This window comes from Chanodichthys erythropterus, chromosome 13 (genome assembly GCF_024489055.1).
Source record: "Chanodichthys erythropterus isolate Z2021 chromosome 13, ASM2448905v1, whole genome shotgun sequence".
NCBI lineage: Eukaryota > Metazoa > Chordata > Actinopteri > Cypriniformes > Xenocyprididae > Chanodichthys > Chanodichthys erythropterus.
The window spans coordinates 36,424,019-36,447,841 of record NC_090233.1 but is presented as its reverse complement, the minus strand read 5'-3'; the positions used below and the strand labels follow the sequence as shown (position 1 = coordinate 36,447,841).

The 23,823-nt window shown below is 36.3% G+C and overlaps 2 protein-coding genes across 29 annotated transcripts in view; one reads left to right on the top strand and one right to left on the bottom strand.

The window, feature by feature from the left end:
• Positions 1-2,888, top strand: part of si:dkey-174n20.1 (uncharacterized protein LOC796174 homolog) — a 4,511-nt gene extending 1,623 nt beyond the window's left edge. The window contains exons 4-5 of the mRNA XM_067406745.1: positions 1-177; positions 326-2,888. The exon at positions 1-177 is cut by the window's left edge and continues 101 nt beyond it. Coding sequence (XP_067262846.1) covers positions 1-159 — 159 coding nt within the window. The 3' untranslated portion in view covers positions 160-177; positions 326-2,888. The remainder of the gene's footprint in view (positions 178-325) is intronic.
• Positions 2,889-4,630: 1,742 nt separating this feature from the next.
• camk2b1 (calcium/calmodulin-dependent protein kinase (CaM kinase) II beta 1) overlaps positions 4,631-23,823 on the bottom strand; it is a 90,950-nt gene continuing 71,757 nt past the window's right edge. For 10 of the 28 annotated variants that reach the window (XM_067406152.1, XM_067406155.1, XM_067406159.1 and 7 more), the window contains 8 exons: positions 20,745-20,793; positions 17,733-17,825; positions 15,641-15,781; positions 15,292-15,459; positions 13,321-13,396; positions 13,125-13,219; positions 12,223-12,457; positions 4,631-7,779 (listed from right to left, as the gene is read on the bottom strand). In XM_067406152.1, coding sequence (XP_067262253.1) covers positions 12,225-12,457; positions 13,125-13,219; positions 13,321-13,396; positions 15,292-15,459; positions 15,641-15,781; positions 17,733-17,825; positions 20,745-20,793 — 855 coding nt within the window. In that variant the 3' untranslated portion in view covers positions 4,631-7,779; positions 12,223-12,224. Of the gene's footprint in view, positions 7,780-11,747; positions 11,899-12,222; positions 12,458-13,124; positions 13,220-13,320; positions 13,397-15,291; positions 15,460-15,640; positions 15,782-17,732; positions 17,826-20,744; positions 20,794-23,408; positions 23,454-23,823 lie in introns of all 28 variants that reach the window. The other 18 variants (XM_067406151.1, XM_067406153.1, XM_067406157.1 and 15 more) reach the window with 5 other exon arrangements.

Here is a 23,823-nt window from a genome sequence, read left to right as displayed (position 1 = left end):
CAGACGGTGGTCTATTGTGCTGTATCAGACGAGGTGCTCCCGCACAACGGAGGATATTTCTCTGACTGTCGGCCGGCTCCTCTGCGAGCCTTCGCTAGAGATTCTGGAGTAGCAAAAAAACTATGGGAGGCCAGTGAGAGACTAGTTAAGCTGGCCTGATTAATATATATAGATAAGGTATGGAAATGTCTTTTTTGTTGTTGTTGTTTTCATGTTTGATAAGCAGACTGATTCTTATGTTATTTATGGAACACGATGTTGTAAGAATATGATTTTTATTACAGAGTGGTTTGAGTTTTGACTTTGCGTGTGCTTTTTTTCACAGCATAATTTATTTGGTTGTGACTAACGTGGTTATGGAACATGCAGTATTGAACCTTTCACAGGGTTCTCAGAAGCAGAAGTCGTCATAATTGGGTAAACTTCTATGACTTCTGTGAATGATGACGACAGCAAATATAATTGTTGTAATTCCTTTTGCTTCAATAGCAAAAGTAAAAACCCTTGATACCATTTCCATGACATGAGGGAAGTCTGAGAAAAGGCTCCATTGTCTACGTGTTTATTAACTGCTTTGATGAGAGAATGAATGAGAATCAGAATGAGCTTTATTCGCCAGGTGTGCACAAACACACGTAATTTGTTGTGGTTTTCTGCAGGAGCTCTTGGTACACACATACATATGGCATGAGAACAGAAAGAACATTTAAATAAGTAAACTATGAAAATAATAAATAAGTAAAATAAATAATACTAATGTGGTATACATATGGAACAGAAGACATACAGATTTGTATTGTATATACAGCAGAATGAATAGAAATATATATATATATATATATATATATATATATATATATAAAACTAATTAGCAAAGACGGCAAATAGGTCACCACAAATCCCATTTAAGAAGATGGAGGTTGGCCATTTATAATGCAAACAAATCAAAGCCTGAAAGCACACAAATCTAGCAGAACCACTAATGTTACGTTAATGCATTTGGTAGACACTTTTATCCAAGTCAAAGGTGAAATTTTGAAGGGTAGACTTTTTAATTAAAATGTGTACTAACATCAACTAAAAATAAAGGTAAAAAAGTGAATTAAAATGCAGATTTCCATTTCCATCACAGTTTGCTTAGTAGTTTACAAATGTCTTCCAAAATCCTCAATGGACAGACTGATGTTATCATGCTTGCTGGTATGTTGACTTCTATTCAAACACACTTTTTCCAAGCCTGCAAATGACAGTTTTAAAGGTGCCCCTAGATTCAAAAATTGAATTTACCTCGGCATAGTTAAATAACAAGAGTTCAGTACATGGAAATGACATACAGTGAGTCTCAAACACCATTGTTTCCTCCTTCTTGTGTAAATCTCATTTGTTTAAAAGACCTCCAAAGAACAGGCGAATCTCAACACCGACTGTTACGTAACAGTCGGGATCATTAATATGTACGCCCCCAATATTTGCATATGCCAGCTCATGTTCAAGGCATTAGAGAAGGGAAGGCAGTATTAATGTCTGGATTTGCACAGCTGAATCATACGACTAGGTAAGCAAGCAAGGACAACAGCGAAAAATGGCAGATGGAGCAATAATAGCTGACATGATCATTGATATATTTTTAGTGATGTTTGTAAATTGTCTTTCTAAATGTTTCGTTAGCATGTTGCTAATGTACTGTTAAATGTGGTTAAAGTTATCATCGTTTCTTACTGTATTCACGGAGACGAGAACCATCGTTATTTTCATTTTTAAACACTTGCAGTCTGTATAATTCATAAACACAACTTCATTCTTTATAAATCTCTCAAACAGTGTAATGTTAGCTTTAGCCACGGAGCACTATCAAACTCATTCAGAATCAAATGTAAACATTCAAATAAACACTGTACTTACATGAATCGGTGCATTTATAATAATAGGCAGCTAAAAAAAAATTAATAAAAAAAAAAACTATGGGGTATTTTGAGCTGAAACTTCACAGACACATTCAGGGGACACTTAAGACTTATATTACATCTTTTGAAAACATGTTCTTCAGCACCTTTAAAACTCCATGTTATACAGTAGAGTGCAACGATCAGGTTCTGGAAATGAATATACCATTCATTTTATAAATAGTGGAACTGATTTTTAATACCCTAAAATAGACCTACCATTTATGGTATATGCATTTCAACTAATTTTTAAATAATCATGATTAACAGTGGAATTCCTGGTGAAAAACTACATTTCCCATGATTCTTCAAAGGAATCTCGCAAAAGAACACACTCTCCCATAAAGAGTCAATTTAAATATTTGTATATGAGTTATTCTGTAATTTAGGGTAAATTTCACATCAGCAAAAAAGTATAAAAACCATATGGTTTCTCAATAAACAACTATTTGTTTCAGTTTATATATATGTGTAACTTATATGCTAGTTGCAAAGCTTAATCATTAAACACCATTTTGATATTACAAATAAATAAATAATGTTTTCCCTGGTAAGTTTCCTTGGACAAAATGAATCCCTCCACTTTGGTCTATTCTGTCCTACAGTGATTATTTAAAAATGTATTTATTTATTTTTGCAGATATTTGTGTAAAATTCTAAACATGGTCACTAAAGACAAGAACATTTTTTTTTTTATCTACTTTAAAGACCATTTTGATAGTTTTAAAAATGTCATGCAAAACTCCAGTCCTTGTGGATGTAAACTATACCCTGAAATAATATCAAAAGCAGCAGTCTAGATATTTAAATTGTAAAGAATCAGTCAATACATAGTTGACATTGACAGTAACATGGTTGACATCTAATAGTTAATTTCACAATTTTGCCTCATAATTTCAAAGGCAAAAAAAAAAAAAAAAAAAAAAAAAAAAAAACCATAACAATGTACCCAATACTGTTGATGGGCAGGTAATGTACTCCTTAACAAAAGGTCATTTGGGATCAATATATATATACACCTTGTAGCTAAAAAGTTTGGTTTAATTCTTTAACAAAGACTGTAAAATCCCTATGGAAAAAAAGCTAAAAGGTTGCTAAAAAAAGTGGATGGGCACTGTGTGATTCTTTTCTCAGTTTTCTTAACCCTTTAACTCCCTGAGGTCTGAAAATGCGCCGGTGCGTTTTACAGGATTTTTTTCACATTGCAGCAAAACAGACTTAAAATACTCCGTCATTTCTTGTCATAGAGACATAAGTAGCCTAATATATCAATTGAAACTATAGAATGTCTTCTTTTATTTGTGTACACTCAGAGTAAAAACACAATGTTGTGCTTTTTGTAAAATAAAGAAAAATTCACATGATGCGTGATCTCTCCTCTCCCTCTGAACGAAGTCCAATCTGGTAGTTCTCAGAAAATGAACTGTAACTTATGAATACTAATGACAAAAAAAATGACACTTATGTCTAAAGAAACGTTGAAATGCAAGTCAAAGCGAAAACAAACATTCTGTGTTTATGTAATCTGTATGAAAAGAGAGCCATGTCAGAAGTCCGTGATTCAGCTCATTATCTGCTAATGCGACCACGCCCACGGAGCCACTGCTATTCAGATGCAAATTCAGAGGCAATACTTGTATGTATTGTCTCAATCGTGTATTTATTGTCTTGAAAAGTGTTTATTTGGATGTTAAAGCCATGGTTAGCGATCTCTAGAAGACATGTCGTTAGTTCCTAGTTCCTTTTCTTCTTTATATGAATTTGTGGCCTAAAGGTGTACAGAGCGCCCTCCGGCTGCAAGTATGAATTGAAAACACAGTATCCAGTACTCATAGTGATGACAATAAATATTACTTCTCAGTATAGAAAATTGACATAAATATATAAGAATCCATCAATATTTCTCCAAATGTGCATGCTTTTAAGCTAAATGCCTATATGAAATGCCATAGAGGTAACCTAATTGTTCAGACACTTTGCATCACAGAAATACATTATATTTTAAAGAATATAATTGAATACCATTATTTTAAATTGTAATAATATTTCACAGTATTGCTGTTTATGATGAGCTGAGACATTATTACAGAGGGTTTTTTCACAGCCTACCTGACTGAAAGGCCTCATTAATATGCAAGTCATTTCAGGTCATTATTATGTGATTCTTTTGTCTTCTCAGGTGTAAATGGCCCATTACTCACAATGATTCATGTCTCTACGAATACTGTGTTTCTTGACAATAAGTGTCTTACAAAAACTAAATCAATATATTGTTTTATATGAAGGAGTAGGCCGCATAATTTTTTACATAATTCTGAAGCAAAATCTCTAGTCTACAACCTGCAATACCCAGGAGTCTTGTGAACACAGATTTAATATACTTTTTTTGGCCTTATTTCAGTGACTTAAGTTTTTTGTTTTTTCAATAACCACGCATAAACATTATTCCTTCAAAAACACAAACATGTACATACATGTTCCTCACATATTATTGTAGCCTAGTTTGTGCTGAATACAGTGTAATGACACTTTTGTCATTTATATGTTTATGAACAACTGAAAAAAGCACAAATGTCAGGGCATGTCAAAACTTCTCCAGGCCCCAAATCAGCCTCAGACTCCAGAGGGTTAAAATATATTGCTTATCAATTTTCAAGAAACATGCACATGATTCTTCAGTATTTAAATCATCTCATTTATTTATATCTTTTGAACACATTTGCTTAAGTCAGGGAATACACAGAGCATGTTTGAGAACAGAGCAATAACAAGAGTAAGAATCATCAGAAATCAAAGAGAACATTATCTTATACAGAAAAAACAAAACTAACAGAGGGCTACTGTGAGAAAACTCAACTTCAGAGAAACTATCCAGTACTGTTTCCAATCATAGAAATGATATGACAAGTGGAATGGAAACGGTCCTGTGCTTAAAGACGGACAGTGTTGTTGGTGCAGGTGGAAATACTCTGGATCTCTGTTATCTACTGAGCTGTATTAAGTTAGTCATAAAGACTGATAAAAGTCAAAAACAATCCACTATTTGATTGGCCATTCAGGTTTGGTGAGCATCCGCAAAGCACAAACAGCAGAACTATGTCAATGCTGATACAAATTAGCTTAAAGTGATTTTGTAAAACCCATGCATATTTAGCTAATATTGCAAGTGCTTCTCTGAAGTCAAGCAGTCTCATACTAATGAGTAATCTTATAGTCGTTAATAGAAATATCAGTCACCCTGCATTGACAACAATGAGCTTAATACAAAAGCATGCCGTAGAAATATCACCATTTCCATAATCTTAATATCATCGACATTTCGTAGCTATAGTCTTCATCATTTACACTGCCATTGTCAGCATCATTTTGGGACAAAAATATTATATATATATATATATGCACTTAACAAAGCTGGTAAAACAGATAAGAGAAAGTTTTAGGTAAACCAGCATTCAATAGAAAAAATGAAATCAAAAAGAGAAATAACACCAAACCTAGTGTTCAAGTGAATGTCATGCAAAGAAATTCCAGCTGAAATGCAAGTAAACTACAGTTTCAGTACTGTATGTCCTGTTTTAATAGTGATGTGCACTTTCACTCGTTAACATGTTTATTTCGTTGCTAAACACAGAGAATAGTACACTTTTTACATGCTGTTTTATTATTAATTTTTTATTTTTATTTTTTTTATTTTGTCTTTTTTTAAGGGAGTGGACTGGCATGAAACTTATAAACACAGGTGAAGTCTTGCATGAGATAAAGCATCCAAGAATGAGACGCAACTGTAACAGAAGCAGAACACCAGGGCACAAACACACATACACATGCCTCACAGGGGTCACTTTGTTTGAAAGTATTTTGATTGGATTTGAAAAATTTCCTGTTTTTGATTCAATTACTTTCAAAAAAATAACAAAAAAAGATCAGTAGTCATCACTGATATGACGTGGCTCAAAGATGAAACAAACATGAAACAAAGTTTGCAACGCACACAAACTTAAGAAGCACGTAAAAAGTTGTGATAATACGATCAAATAAATAAATACAACCCGAGGACACAATATAAGGTCAATAAAATAGTCACGCTGACACGTCTGTTCACCATGATTACAAGCCTTCAAAAGTAGACTGAAACCAGCGTAAAGTTGCACAAGGTGTGATGTACACTTCATAAACTATTTCTTACCATCTTCTAAAATATAAAACTATTGCTGCCGATTTCGCCTATGAACCTTCACATAATTCTTCAAAAGGTCTTCACACACCTTGCACTTTGCCCATCCAAAAGGGTAACACACTTTAAAAAGGGTAACAAATTTTCACTCTCCTTAAAAGTCTTGCACACCAATGACAATATGTATATATTTATATATATAAATTCTCAAAAATAGAATGAGTAATATTGGTAATAGTCAACACCATATGTTGCAAAAAATATAAATGTTGAAAGAGCAAAAAAAAAAAAAAACAACAACTCAAAAGAGCAGAAGTATGTAACTACCAAAATCTTCAGCTTTTACCAAATTACTTGAACCAGCTGCTTTTTAATGGCCTCCAATAACTCTAAACCTACACTAGCGTAGAGACACAATAACCACTTTGCAAACAAACTCCTCTAATGATGTCATTGGACGTCCACATCTTTCCATAGTCTTAGAAAACACATGAATGAGGAGGTCATCTGGTTTGCCTGTGACATTGGCATGTTCAGCTGAGGTATGGCTTTTATTCAGGTCGGTCCAACTGTACAGGTGCTTTTTTAATACCACTGGTTCAGCTGAAGAAATAATGAAAAAAAAAAAAAAGAAAAGAAAAAAAAAAAATCTAAAAATCTAAAACATCTAATACATTGCAATTTAATGTCACAGGTTACATATAAAGCACGATTGTGGCTTTCCAAAAACCAGGAATTGGTCTTTCAATATAAACTGAAATCTGCTGAATTATTTCAAATCTGTGTTAATAATGCGAGAAATAACAACTAAAGCTGGAAGACCCCGGACGTCACGTCGTTCTTGATGAGGCTCTGGTAGGATCTGCCCCAAAACAGTTACACATACCAACACATGTCCGCTTACGTTTGAACACACATGGACAGACGCATCGGTTGGATGTGAATCACACTGAGAAGCCTGTACATAAACGCCGACCATTATTTCTCCATATCACCACGGAAATGGCCGCTATGGATATACTGAAAAATTCATGCTCTTCAAAAAATGTTTGGAAAAGAAAAGTCTTACATAAATTAAAAATCATTGGCATTCAGAACATGAATGGTATAAGTGACATGTACAATTGCTTTTGTATTTATTACTAATAACAACAGTAAGAACAATAATAATAATAATAATAATAATAATAACAATAATATTGAAAATCTACACTGTAATTGAGGACGGCGATTCAGTGTAACATTATTCACACTGGAAAGGTGCGACGGAAAGCGTGGTGTTTCACAGACGACTCTCTGAGGCCTTATTATCCGTACTAATCAAAGACTGTCCAACTCCACACAGCACATGTGCACAACAAGGGGAGTCTCTGCACGGGTGTAAAGATACAGGGAGGGTGTCTGGGAGGGAGGGAGGGGGTAAAGTTGAAGGTAAGACAGAAGACAATGCACAAAAGTGATTAGCAGGTGAGGTGATTGACAGGTGAGGGGGCGGGGCCCAGTGTGGGAGGGTCAGGCACTGGAGACTCACAGCCACCCAGCACTGAGCTCGCTTTCCATCCTCCCGCTCTCCAACTTCCCCCCTCCCTCACTCTCTCTTTCACTCTTGCACTCTCCATTTCTGGCTGGACACTCGTTAGATGCGGCTACAATGAGCTCAACCTGAGGGGAAAAAAATATTGTTAACTGTGTCTTTACTTTGAACAACAACAATATTTGCTCAAGAACATTCAATGTAATCCGCATCTGAGATATTCATTCAAAATTACAGAGGAGCTTGTTGTCACAAGGGCTATATCTAAAAAGACCAAACAGTGGTGCATAATATCCTCTAAACTTAAAATCTAATATCATCGTATTTTAAGGCAAGGGACAGCTATATGGGGCAAGTTGTCACATGTGCTTAATTAATTTTGGGGTGGTTTCCCGGACAGGGTTTAAATTAAGACAGGAGTAGGCCTTAATCTGGAATAGTTAATCATGGCTTAAACAGATTGAGTATAGATTACTAACACCTGGACTATGAAGTCATGAAGTAAACAAAATTAGTTTAAAACCAACTGTGCTAATCTGAATTAGCCAAAGTTTCCTATAAAACATGGAATGAACAAGGATAAGCTTAAAATAGACAAAACCATGGAAAACAATGGCAGAAAAAAAACAAAACCTTTTACTGAACAAGAGAAAACGCTGGTTACAAACATAACTGTGGTTCTATGTCTAAGTGGATAAGTGTAGATCTCTCATAATACCGTGTGACCAGAGACTCTGGCGGTCTTGCACTTAGCCATAGAAACACAGTTACCTTTGTAACCAGCGTTCTATTTCCTTTCGCTCCAGACCTCCAGAGGCAGTGCTGACAGCACTAGTGGAAGACGAATACCTACGCAGTCACGAGGGATCCCCCTGCGAAGCATCCGGGCAGGCAGAAAGCACTGCAGCACACACTTCTGGCAAGGGAGTCACATTCAATCGGTAAAAATGTACATGATGAAGCCCAGGTTACTGCTGCACAAATTTCAGAGAGAGACACCCCTTTGAACGCTGGCCAAGATGTTGCAGACGATGAATAGAGGGAACAGACGTTCCTGCAGACTCATACGCATGTAGAATAACCTGCTTCGCCCAGTGTGCCAGTCTCTGTTTAGAAAATGCAGCACCTCTGTGCATTTCAGTAAAACAAACAATTGTTTGTCTTTCACCAGGCTGCTGTCTTATCAATGTCAGTCCTCAAGGACCTAACTGGACATAGCTCCAAATGTACAATCTTCCATTTAGATGAATACAATTTGCATGTAGATGCAGCACACGCATTCAAAACAGTGTCCCTGACCCTCTGTGAACACTCCAAGAGAGGCCCGGTGGGCCCAGAGGCCACACCCATGGTTTCAACCTTTCTGGATGTGGGTGCCAAACTCTCCCTTTTAACTGACTCAATAGGTCTGGTCTGTTCGGCAGACGACAGGGAGGCCCTATTAATACCGAAAGTGTCTTAAATCCAAGAAGGGGCAAAACCCGACGTCTTCCTTTGTGACCAGAAAATAAATGGAAAAAAATCCCTTGGGATGAATTTGGGGATCGTTCGCGTTCTATGGCAAACTTTGCGCAACAACACCTGAACTTCGTGCGCAAGTGCCTGTGCCTGACCTCACGCTGGTGTGAACAGGAGGTCGACAGCAAAACTGTATATGGTACCCTCTTGAAAGGTTAGTCAAGAGCCACTGATTTGTTGTTATTGATCTCCAATGATTCAATTGACTTTCCGTGAAACAGCCCACTATGGACGTGTGCATCAATGCTTCCGCAAACGATTTCCTGTAGTGGTGGTGGTGGTGGGGGCGATGCTGGGGACCTGGGGGTCGGATGTGAGACTGATGACCACGTGGTTGAGTCCCGCCACGATGGGGAGGTGGAGGAGGTGGTGGAGTAGTCTGAGAATTCCAATGGTGGAAAAGTTGAGAAGATCTATAATTGGGTCTTGCACCAGAGGCTGCTAGAGGAGGCCTGGGACCTGGGGCAGTCCCCACATGATGGGAGCAAATTTCCGACACTGACACATGCCGATCCAAAAATTCGACCAGGTACCAACGGTAATCTTCGCAAATTGTTCCTACATACCTCTGGCAAAGAGGACTGGGCCAACCAAACTTGCAATCGAGCTTGTACAAGTATGTATGTAAGGCTGTTCCACAGTGATTGGCAATAACAGCCATGGTCTGCAATGTAAGTTCAGTTAAGTCTGTCACTAATGGGTCAGATGAAGTTTCTCTCAGAGAGGAGTGTAGAGCCACAAGCATGTGCGCCAAGGAATTAGAAACACGGCCAAGGCTCGCTGTAGCATTGTATGCACAAGGCAGTAACTCATCAGTGTGCCTACACTCAACATTAGGGCAGCGAACATTCTCATGAAGTGCCTCATCAGGAGATACAATAAGCACTGCCACACTAGATTCCATAGGTGGCATGCTACCAAGTCCTACTGTCTCTGGGTCATGCATTACAGCCAGTGTGCGGGCTAAGTGATCTGGACGTGTTGCCTTTGTTGAATTTTATAATGCAGACACCAATACAGATGTAAAGGTATTGCATTGAGGCATTGTAAATTATATTCTCTGTGCAGATTCTAGAGCCGCCAGACGAGCGGCATAATGGAGCATTCCAGACACGGGTCAGTCAGTGCCTCTCTAAGATGATCCATGCCAAGACAAGCAGGACATTGGCGATGTCCATCCATGTTAAATCAATACTCACCCTAAAGTCGATAAATCCAGCACACGTTAGTGATTTACACTGAGATCAGGCTTGTATACGCTCTCAGCCGAGGCAGCCAGAGCTTCCGAGTGTAAATAGTCACAGAGGCATTCAAACTTGCCGGCATCCAGCAGATTGAAGCCTCTTTCATGATGCAATCCGTATGTCACGATCGTGGTGCGCAGTGAGATGCGTGTAAGTATACTATCGGTATACTAAAGCAATGTAATCAAGACAAACAGCTCGCAATATATCCTGAAGATCTCTTCAACAGAAAGCTGCACAAAATATTGTCACATTCAATTCAACAAGTGAGAATGATAAAGAGATCGAGGTGACGTGCTAAGGGGTTATTATAGTTCAAGGCACGTCACGAGTCACGAGGTGACAACTTTGTCATTCAATACTCGGTCAAGTGAAGGAGTGTTCCACTAGTGCTTTCAGCACTGCCTCTGGTGGTCTGGAGTGAAAGGAAATAGAACCCCTTTAAAGCAAATAGCAAAAGAAAACTGCACACATCAGCTGTGGAATCAAAGAAAAGGAATGCCTGGAAATCTATTTGTAATTTATTCAATGCAAATTAATGAACATCTACAAGAACAATACAACAACTTAAGGTAAGAACCATCAGCTTTATTACCTTACTGTTTTGTGAAATCTGTGGGTTCTCATTACAGTAGTTATTTGATACAGATGTTGTGAAAGAATAAAAATGGGGAAAAGAGAGGTTTAAGAGTGGCGGAGGACCTGCAAATAAAGATACTAACCAGGAGTTACTCTAGGACTAAACTGAGGCCTACATGTATATATATATATATATATATATATATATATATATATATATATATATATATATATATATATATATATATATTAATTAAGTCCTGGAAGAGCATTGATCTTCCTCCAGGGAATCAACCTGTGAATTATTTAATTCTTATTATTTTTAATTGCTGAAAAGGCATTGAATAACATTCGATTTTCACATTTTTATGATTCAATTTAATTTACATTTAAAATAAATGTGGCTAAATAAAAAAGAGATGTAAAATAGCATTTCATTTTTCAAAACTGGGAATTTTTCTCAAATTAATGTCAAAAACAGCAGGTAGTCATTGTGTTTTAAATGTAGCCAAGACTTTAAGATATGTACCTATATAGAAAGGAACTTTCAAAAATGGACCTACCCTAAGAAAATTTTACTGGAATAAAAAGTGAGACAACTAGACCCGATCACTCTATTACACTACTGTTCAAAAGCTTGGGGCCAGTAAGATTTTTTTTAACGTTTTTCAAAGAAGTCTCTCAGCCACGCCAAGGCTGCACTTATTTGATCATAAATACAGAGAAAAAAAAGTAATATTGTGAAATATTATTACCATTTGACAGAACTGTTTTGTGTTTTCCTTTTTCAGTGTAATTTTAAAATGACATTTATTCCTGCGATGACAAAGCTGAATTTTCAGCAGCCATTCCTCCAGTCTTCATTGTCACATGATCCTCCAGAAATGATTCTAATGTGATGATTTGCTGCTCAAGAAACATTTCTAATTATTAGCACAGTTGAAAATAGTTGTTAATTCATATTTTTGTAATATTTTTGTGAAAGCCAGGATAATTGTTTTTCAAGATTCTTTGATGAACAGAAAGTTCAAAAGAACAGCATTTATTTGAAATAGATTTTTTTGTAACATTTTTTTGTGACAGTAACAATGTTTACTGTCACTTTTGATCTTTCTGACCCCAAATTCTGAAGAATAGTGTACAAAATGTAGTTATTTAAAGGCACAGGGAGCATTTGTAAAGTCTCTACCATTAAACAACATAACATAAGTCTATACGATGAGGATGTACCTTCACTGTAGAGGGGCGGCCGGAGCTCCCGAACAGTGGAAATGGACATTCTGCCATTTGGAGTCACGGCGATGCCACACCCTCGTCTCTTCTGATTGGCTGCTGCGCGGCCGGCCCTGCCCATCCACGTATTGCGTGAGGCGGATGTAGGCTATGCAGGCGGCCTCTTCTCCAATCAGGTGCACGTGAGGGTTGAGGATGGTGGTGTGGATGGGCTTACTGTTTTTAGACAGCACTGTGACAGAGCAAAAAATGGCTACACTTTAGAACATACTGTACATCAGTGGTTCTCAACTGGGGTACACATACCTCTGGGGGTACATGAGGTGACAAAACTGGGTATGTGAACAAAATGCTGAGTAGTTCATTTACCTTAAAATAATATTAAAACCGAGCATGTATTTCTAACTGGCAAAATGCCGTAAATCCATTACATTTAATCAAATTACATCATCTTTTGCAGTCAAAAATGACTGCATCCACAGAAGCAGTATGCATTGTGCTAAATTACTGCTGTTCTCAACAATGCACCTTCGATACAAAAACATACCTTGTGTGAGTTCTTGTATTTAATGTTGATAACGAGCAAGAATGTAATGGTTCCCAAATATCCACGACTGCAAACTTGACATTATTATACAACAGGTCAAAAAACAAAACGTACATTTTAAACACAGTAGGCCTACTGTCAGTATTTACTCTATTTTGCAATGAAAAAAAAAATTCTAATGAAAACCACAGCAGAACTACAACACACAAATTCTATGGCTTTGAACGAATCATGAGAGTCAATGATTCATTCACAGCCAGTTGCTTCAGGGGGTACTCCACTCAAAAAAAATTGAGAACCGCAGCTGTACATCATGACCAACAGGGTAAAAGTGAACAGCAATAAAACTTACAGTTCTCAAAGTAAAATCTGTGGAAGTCCATCCCCTCCACGAGGTTTCCCAAGGCCTCAGGTTCAAAGCAGGTGAGTCCCGGGTCGCAGATTTTCCTGAAAGGAATTAGAATAGTTTCAGTGCCATATTATTTTGTATTTACTGTCAATTGTGGCTAAATAAAACTAAAAACAGACCTCACACACAAGTAACTTACGCATAGGCTTCAAAGTCACCATTGTTGATGGCCTCAATAAGCTGTTCTGTGATTTTGATTATCTCCTGTTTGCGTGCTGTAGGAGGAGGAAGTCAAGTGTGAGGAGCCAACTTCTCAAAATTTTCTCAGATGAGCATTATTTGTCTTTTAAAACACAACGACATATATATATATATATATATATATATATATATATATATATATATACACACACAAAAGGTTTATTCTAATTCATTCAGCACACAAGCTGCTGTATTAAACAAGGCAGAAGCACGCAAATAAAACAACAGGTTGTCTGAACATACACCCAAACAGATTTTAGCCACCTACATTAAATGCTTACACACACACACACACACACACACACACACACACACACACACACACACACACACACACACACACACACACACACACACACACACACACACACACACACACACACACACACACACACACACACACACACACACACACACATGTTTGTTTTTGTGAATTGTGGGGACTTTCCATAGACTTCAATGCATTTTACACTGAACAAACTGTACATTCTATCCCCCTACCCTGCCCCTACCCCTAAACCTAACCCTCACAGGAAACTGTGCAAACTTTTACTTTTTCACAAAAACTCATTCTATATGATTTATAAACCCATTTACATTGTGGGGACCGCTGGCTGGTCCCCACGATGTAGGTGAACTCAGGTTTATATTACATCATGGGGACATTTGGTCCCCACAATGTAATATAAACAAAAGCACACACACACACACACACACACACACACACACACTTCTCCTTTCCAGCTCTGTTAGTCACAGAACTAAAACAACTAAATACCACAGCTCAAATAACTGAAGGTTAAAATAACACTCAATCACTACAGGTACAATTAAAAGACTCTCCATAAGACATGTTTACATCTGGTATTAAGATCAGTCTCAGATGGTCAGATCACAATTTATCAAGGGGTTTGTTTTGATGATTTAAATATGTAGTATGTTTTGGATTTACATATTTTACATATGATAAAAAGTATATGTGGAAAAAATTTTTTTCCAAAAAAGCAAAAATTTGTTATTTTTACTATAAATCAATCAATCAATATATTATATATAAAGTAAATTAAATGAAATATGCACATATATAAAATATTATATATATATATATATATATATATATATATATATATATATATATATATATATATATATATATATATTAAATTAAATATTTTATTATTATATATTAAATATGCGCTACTGTTCAAAAGTTTGGGGTCAGTACGATTTTTTTTTTGTAAATAAATTAATACTTTTATTCAGAAAGGATGCATTAAATTGACCAAAAGTGATAGGAAAGACATTTACAATGTTACAAAAAATATATTTCAAATAAAATTGTTCTTTTGAACTTTCTATTAATCAAAGATGAAGCGATAATACACAACACAACTGTTTTCAAAATTGATAATAAGAAATGTTTCACCAAATCAGCACATTAGAATGATTTCTGAAGGATCATGTGACACTGAAGACTGGAGTAATGATACTGAAAATTCAGTTTTGCCATCAAAGGAACAAATTCTATTTTAAAATAGATTTTTTTTTTTTTTTTACACTTTTACTGCATTATTTGATACAGTAAAAGTGTAAAAAAAATAAAAATAAAATCTGTTATTTTAATAAAATCAACCCCATTTCTTTTAACTTTTTTGTGCTTTATCAACACGAAGTAACACTAATGAGAGACTTTCCCTTTCATGATGCAAAAGTGCTCACAGATGACGCATTTGAGACCCATGTTATTGCCCAGGTGTACACGGTGATGTGATCGAATGACCAGAGAAATCCATACCGTGTGCATGTTAGTCCACTAGCATCACTGCTGCCTTTTTACACTCCCAGGAAATTAACAACTTGTGCTGTTGTGCCAGAAATGCCAGCACAGACACTGACACCACATACTCACAATGTGCTGATGGCAGGGGGCTTGAGGATGGTTGGGCAGGGGAAGGGGAGGGGTGTGATGGGGCAGATACTGGGGCAGTAAGGGGTCTGCTGGCTGCTGATGCCTCAGTGTCTGTCTGGGGGGCTGTAGGTCTGCGCACACTGCTCACTAGGTCAGTCAAACGTGACACTGGAGTTTGTCGATGCATTATTGCCAAAGGCAGATGACAGAAAAAGAACATGCATAAATGGCTAGTTGCTAGAAAACACGATGATTCAAAAATACATTGAGTGGCATGTTTGTAATCAAGATGCACTCAGTAACTTCACTTTGTACAACCTGTCTATATACTGGTCCATCAGGGACTTACTCTGTGTGGGAATGTTGGGGGTCTGGGGAGTGGAGGGGGCAGAAACTACAGCTGGAGTGATAGTGCTTCCCCCCTCACCATCAGACGTGGGCACAGAGCCCCGACGAACCACACCCAGTAGATCAGTAAACTTAGTGGCAGCTGTGGGCCCAGACAGAGCAGGACAAAAATAACAGAGTTGCAGATGAGCTTAGAAGAGGAGCGTAACAGGAATAGGTGTCCTCTGTGCAGTCGCATTAAAGGAACTTTTCACCCAAAATTAAAATCTATTTCATCATTTATATACCCTTATGTCATTTCAAACATTCAATAATTTTTGGGTATGATATCAGAGCTGCAGCAGAGGCAAGGATTTCAGGGATTAATGACTTAAATGTTAGCCTTTCCCTCACACAAATCTTAAAACATAAATGATTATATAGACTGATTGTATGATACTTTCATTGTGCTTTTTGGAGCAAGGGTGCATTCAATTGATCAAAAGAGACAGTAAATATGTTTATCATGTTACAAAAGATTTCTATATCAAATAAACTCTTTTGTATTGTCTATTCATCATTGAATCCTAATAAATTATAACTGTTTTCCACAAAAACAATAAGCAACACAACTGTTTTCAATATACACTGTGTGCAGAATTATTAGGCAAGTTGATTTTCTGATCATATTTTTTTTTCCAAGTACATTTTACCAATTCCAATCCACATGAATCTTAATAACTCCTATTAATATTGTTTTTGATCATTTATAAGTGACATATATAATTGATCATGAAATGCCTTATATTCAGGTGTGCAGAATTATTTGGCAAGTTTTCTTTTACAGGCAAAATGAGCCAAAAAAGCGATTTAACTCAGACTGAAAAGTCAAAAATTATTAAATGCTCATGAGAAGGACGCAATACTAATGTAATACTAGAAACTGCAAAGTTAAAGTTGACCAAGGGTCAGCTCATTGGGTCAGCGGGGTCATACAAAAACAGGTGGACAGATGTTTTTCTTCCAAAACTTACTGCCAGATTCTGGAAGATAAATTCTTCAAACAGTGGTACAAGAGGATGTGGTGCTGGTCCTTCAGGAGTCACTCTCAAGCTATCTGTCTATAAGGCCTATAAAAACCCAGTCTTCATGTATTTTATAACACTTCAGCTTGTGATTCTTATTAAGTGCGGGTCATTTTTTAGTATTCTTTAGCTAACCTAAGTCTCTGAGATCCTGACACCTTGCACTTCTGGAGACTCCAGGTAGGTTGCAGTTCTGGAAAATGGTGGCGCTGGAGACCAATGAGCATTTTGCTGTCCCTTGGTCAACTTTAACTTTACAATTTCTAGTATTTCATTAGTATTGCGTCCTTCTCAAGAGTATTTAATAATTTTTGACTTTTCAGTCTGAGTTAAATCTTTTTTTTTTTTTGGCTCATTTTGACTGTAAAAGAAAACCTGCCTAATAATTCTGCACACCTGAATATAAGGCATTTTTCATTTTCAACCTTCATGAACAATTATATATCACTTATAAATGATCAAAAACAATATTAATAGGAGTTATTAAGATTGATGTGGATTGGAATTGGTAAAATGTGCTTGAAAAAAAATATATGATCAGAAAATCAACTTGCCTAATAATTCTGCACACAGTGTAATAATGTTGAATAATAAGAAGAAATGTGTCTTGAGCATTAAATTAGCATAAGATTGTATCTGTATCTCTATATTAATATATATATATGTTTTGTGTTTTACAGAATAAAGAAAGTTTGGAACAACACAAGGGTGAGGTGAGTAAATGATGACAATTTTTTCTTCTTTTTTTTTTTTTTTTAACTATCCCTTTAAATAAATCCAGAGAAACTACTTGAAACTGGTTAAACAATCAGGACACAAAAAACGGCTTAAAAAGATTAGGTTTAATTAAAAACAATGAGAACAGAAAGTAATAGTCACCCATTAGTACCAGTGAGAATTAGGACCATAATATTCATTTAATGGCATTCATTTACTTATTTATACATTTTAGTGCTGATGTGTATCAGACACATGCACAAGGAGATGATGGGAAAGTGGGTGATGTCACTGCAGTCAGAGGGCACTTACTGAAGAGAGCGGGGGAGGGGCCTGGAGGTGTGTGGGCGGAGTCAGGCTGGGTGCTGGGGTTTGACTGAACTGAACTGTTATCTACAGCCTTTCCTGTGACACGCCCCCCAAACAATGCACAGAGATACATGAAAGACAGAAAGCATGGGTCAAATTGATATCAATAAGGTTTTTGTAGCCATTCCTAAATCCATTGCCAGAGGTGCCAGATGCCTTGAGATTATGTAAAAATTATGTAAAAAAAAAATAACAACGGCATTAATGAGCACCCTCTCATGGTACGCACAGTGCGTACAGCCATACAGCTGCAGGCGCCACTGCCTTCATGTCACATGTTACTTCAGTGTACAAGACAGACAAATGAAATGTAATGCAAAAAATTTGTTCTGAGACACTCAAGAACCAAAAACTATTTCTTAAGGTCTAAGAGATATTTTCTGCAGTACATGAAAACTGCTTGTATTTCTATGAATAGAAATTAAACGAAACAAAGACTGAGAAAAAGATGACAACCCAAACTGAATCAAACAGTACACTGAGTTATAATGAATCAGAATACAATAAAAAATCAACAAAATAGACCAAACTTTTATAAAATCTAATCAATATACTGGAGGATTAAAAGTAAACAACATGAGGACCATAAAAAGCATGCTACCAGGTTGCAGATATCAAGATGTTGCTTCAAAATGCATATTCAAAGTTTGAAAATACTTATTTACAGTCATTTTAAACTGATTCTATTCAGACAACTGTTATTCGAACAAATAATATTTACAGTCAAGCTGGCATAGATGTTATAAAGCTAACCTCTCACAGCTGCACTATAATTCATCACTCAACTATTGCAGCCAGATATTTCCCAACACTACCTAGAAGTAACACACACACACACACACACACACACACTTCTCACCGTCTCTTTTGTGTGATCTCGAAAACAAGACATCACGCTCCTGTCATGCATGCTGTCTGCCCAGAAATTTGGCGGCAAGTTTTCTCCTCATACGCACACTCACACACATGCTCTGAAATAGCCAGGGTCTCTGTTTCCCACTGTGGCTAATTATAGCACAAGGTGCCCTTGCCTTGTTCTAGGGCAGAGAAAGCTGACACAGACGCTGAAAGTAGGAGTGACACCAACCCAGAAGTGAGCATTGAAAGAGCTCAGTCTAAAACGTTTCACTAAATTTCTCAGTTTAACATTAATGGACCATGAAGTGAACCTAAAATGTTTAGACTTTTTTTCATCCTCTACATGCACAACCATTTAAAAGTTTGTGGTCAGTAAGATTTTGATGTTTTTGAGAGAAATCTCTTATGCTCACCAAGGCTGCATTTATTTAATCAAAAATACAGTAAAATATTAATATTGTAAAATAGTATTACAATTTAAAATAACTGTTTTCTATTTTAATATACTTTAAAATGTATTTTATTCCTTTGATGGCAAAGCTTAATTTTTAAGACTTCAGTCTTCAGTAGCTATGTTTCACATAAAACAAACACTGGATGAAAACACCAAGACATTGGTCTCAAACTCAATTCCTGGAGGGCCACAGCTCTGCACAGTTTTGCTCCAACCCTAATCAAACACACCTGATCCAGCTAATCAAGGTCTTAATGATTACTAGAAACTTACAAGCAGTGAATTGGAGCTGGTTGGAGCTAAACTCTGCAGGGCTGTGGCCCTTCAGGAACTGAGTTTGAGAAAACTGCACTAAGATGTGCATAAATTCTAAAAACATGCATTAAAAAACCTTACAATATGCACTCAATTGAGGCGGATACATTTTTTATCCAATAAGACATGCGTATAAACTATGATGGAAACACATTTACTGAATAAATCTCTCGATGCACAACAAAAAAACTCATGTGACTTTGCCTCAACAGTGGATTTGACTGAATAATTGGACTAACCAGTCCAGTTTCATTGTACAACATCTCAAATGTTGTTTTAATTATTTCTGAAATGCCAATTACAGATATTTTACGCCAATTTCCCAGGAAGTGACGATTTTGTTCTCTTGAACACATGGGATGGAAACGCTGCTTTATTTGCAAATATTTTATGTGATATTCCAAATTTTAAAAAGTTAAATTTGCAACTTTGAATGGATGGAAATACATCTAGTGTCACATGATCCTTCAGAAATTATTCTAATATGCCGATTTGCTTTTCATGAAATATTTATTATTATTATCAAAGTGGTAATATTTTTGTGGAAACTAATTCAGAGGTTTTTAAAGAATAGAACCTTCAAAAGATTTGAAATATAATTTTCTTGTTACATTATAAATGTCTTCACTGTTATTTTAGATAATTTTAATGAATCCCTGCTGAAAAAATGTATTGATTTCTTAAAAAAAAAAAAATCTTACTGACCCCAAACTTTTGTATGGTAGTGTAAATCTGATTTGTTTCTCAAATCTGTTCTGTAGGACTGACTGTTTGCACTGTATTTATGCAAAATCTGATTTTGTTCATTCGGTGTAGTTAATATCCCTATCTACACTGGTTGCCACAGCAATGACTTAATGGGATAGTTAAACCAAAAATTAATATTCTGTAATTATTTACTCACCCAAACTGTCTTTTCAAACTATGACTTTCCTTGTATGGACAAAAACAGTTAAACCATTCTTCAAAATCTTTGTGTGTGTATCTGTTTTGTTTTTTGTTTTTTTGCAGAAGAAAGTCAGTCATACACTTCTGACACAACATGAAGGTGAGTAAATAATTGCAGACTTTTTGGGTGAACTATGCCTTTCAAATCAGCAGTGTGAAAAGACACAAGAAAGCAGATGTCATTGTGGAAAGATGACACGGAAAGCCTAAATGTACTGAACAAAAATCAGATTTTAAACTACGAATTATAAGATTTTTGCTGTTCAAACTAAAAACATCTAATCCAACTTTTGCTGCCTTTCTGAACAAAACCATCAAACCCTTTGCTGAAGAGTTGCGGTGTGTTTTGCTCCATACAAATGTTGATTGTTGGGTCTTACCTTTCATTTCCTCGTCCTCCACTGTGGCATTACTGCTGTCCGACGACTCCTGTGATATTCAGACACAGAGCACAGATCAGTTTGGCAATATATTAACATTTTTCTGAAAGAACGAGTGCCAACGTCCTCACTCTCATTACCAAACACACACCATAAATGAACATGTAAGCTGCAGTACTCTGGGGAATCACACGCACAATTGAGCAATAAATGATGCATGTCGATGTCAGCACGACTGTTAGAAAAGGCTTGTTATATTTGTTATAATCCTACTCACGTATAGGGATATTAAACACAGGCCACACCTCCACTGGGAATAAACGTTTTGAACTCAATACTCTTTCCTAATTTCATAACATCCTGTGCTGCGCTAATAAGAACAATACTGCAAACGCTTCCATGGTCAGCATGGGTATGAGGAAGAGACAGCAATATAAAACAACACATTCTTGGCCTCCAGCAGTCTTCTTTGCTGAATACTGAATGCACATTCATGTGAATTCATGTTCATTTAGTTAAATCTGATTTGAACGGTCTTACTAAACAGCCTCAGATTGTTTGGTAAAAAAAAAAAAAAGTATGGATATGAAAAGGGAAGTCTTTAATATATATTTAAATTACTTTTATTAAAGCAAGAAGGCACTCGAGGTCATGCAGTCACAGCTGAAGGGTGCAACAGCACTTAGCAGCAGCAAGTATTTACACATTACTGCACATTCTCTTGTACCTTATTGCTCAATTGAATAGGAATAGGAAATGAGGAGTAGGAGGGCATGGTCACCCGAGAAATGGGACCATGCACCTGTCACAGCGTAACCGTGGCGATCACCAAGGACACTGGCTCCTGCTGTAAATAGGCCATCAGTATGTGGGGCGATATTATTAGGTGCTCCTGAAAAGACTTTTGTTCTCTCATTCCATCATCTATGCTGCACTACAGACCTTGTTACACCTTTACAAATAAAGCAGCAAACGTGGAGAAGTGGACAGCTTCCCACGCACAGCTCAGAATAAGCCCAATTCAGAATTCACACAGAACAGCAGGCAACCACTGGCAGAACAACCCGGCCCAGATTTAGACTTTACTACTGCCACCTGGGAAAGTCAAAGTGCTAGTATGGGCTATGGGGGGCATGTGACATCGCTGTTTTCAGTGCTATTTGCTTCTACATCAACTTGCCTCTGAAAAATCTGTACATTTGAAGTCTTTCTGCAAATAACAGTACATACATTTGTGACCTTGGACCACAAAACCAATAATAAGTCGCACGGGTATATTTGTAGCAATAGCCAACAATACATTGTATGGGTCAAAATTATTGATTTTCAAGTAAAGATCATGTTCCATGAAGATATTTTGTAAATTTCCTACCGTAAATATAACAAAAATGTATTTTATGCATTGCTAAGGATTTCATCTGGATAACTTTAAAGGTGATTTTCTCAATATTTAGATTTTTTTGCAGCCTCAGATTCCAGATTTTCAAATATTTGTATCTCGGCCAAATATTGTCCTATCCTAACAAATACATCAATGGAAAGATTATTTATTCAGCTTTCAAATGATGTATAAATCTGATTTTCCAAAAATTGACCCTTATGACTGGTTTTGTGGTCCAGGGTCACATTTAATATAACCTCAGCACAATATTTTCTTTGCTTTTGGAACAAATATTTAACATTTACAGAGATAGTTACATTGATAGTGCAGCAGCTACATTTTTTTTAAATAAAGTCATTGTTATTCTTTTCTTAGCACAAACATGCCTTTTTCTGTTTTATTTTATTTAAGAGATGCTTGCGTATAAAATTAATTCATGGACCACTCACTTTAAAAGTATAAGATAATGACTTAAAAATAATAAATAAATAAATAATAATAATTATATATACATATATATATATATATATATATATATATATATATATATATATATATATATATATATATATATATATATATATATATATATATATATATATATATATATATATATATATATATATATATATATATACACACACATTTTATTTTTTTAAATGACTTGTATAATTTCTCTACCAATAACGGTACAAAACGCATTTAAAAAATAATGACTTTTTGACAAAAATATTTTTTTTTTCCGTTAAGGGGGCTTGTTTCTCAAGTTGCACTTTCAATGTCCACCACAAGAGGTCTCTACGTCACACAGTCTGAAGCACAGAGAACTGAGACAGCAGGTTTAATATTCTTATCATGACATAGATTTCCAACTGTTGCTCTTCAGCCTCATACTGCAAACATCTGATGTGTCAAGAGTCATTTCCCATCATCACAATCATTAATAAAAATCACTGTTAAACAGACAGCTCATTTATTTTAAAACAACCGCAATAGCACAGTTCAATACAGTTCAACTTGACATGCGTTTCATTAGAGGGACACGCATACTCATTTACATGTTATGCTTAGTTAAAATTGGCTAGTAATATGTTATTGAAACAATTTCATAAAGTACAAGCGCAAGAACACATTAAACTTCAAAAAGGTCACGCATGCAGCCAACAGGCACACACGCTCAGATGATGTCATAGTCTGTAGACACATTAGCAGAAATGCATTGTGGGGATGCAGATCAAACACAGGACGGATGGTGGGAAGGAAAGATGGTGGTGGTGGGGTACCTTAATCCCATCCACTGCATTATGGATGACAGTGGTCTGTGCCTCCTACAGAGTGACAGGGGAGGAGGGGGTAGAATAACATGAGGAGAAAAAAGAACAAGAGAAAGAGAGAGAGAGATAGACCGTGTGTGGGAGGATGGGTGTTTGTGATTGCCAACCCAGTAAAAATGAACAAACAAAACATGCACGAAAACCACCAGAGGTTCAACAACACAGAGCTTCTGTCTTCATAAAACAAATTACTGCACATGTTAAGCTATAATATTTCAAAACCACCAACTTCGAAGTCACAAAATTAGCAACACATCACTTTATCACTGAAAGTGAAACTGTGATTTTGACAGAACTACTGCGGATCCTATCACAGCTACTAAAAACATGTTTATTTTATGCTGTCTCCTTAGCGTACGCGTCA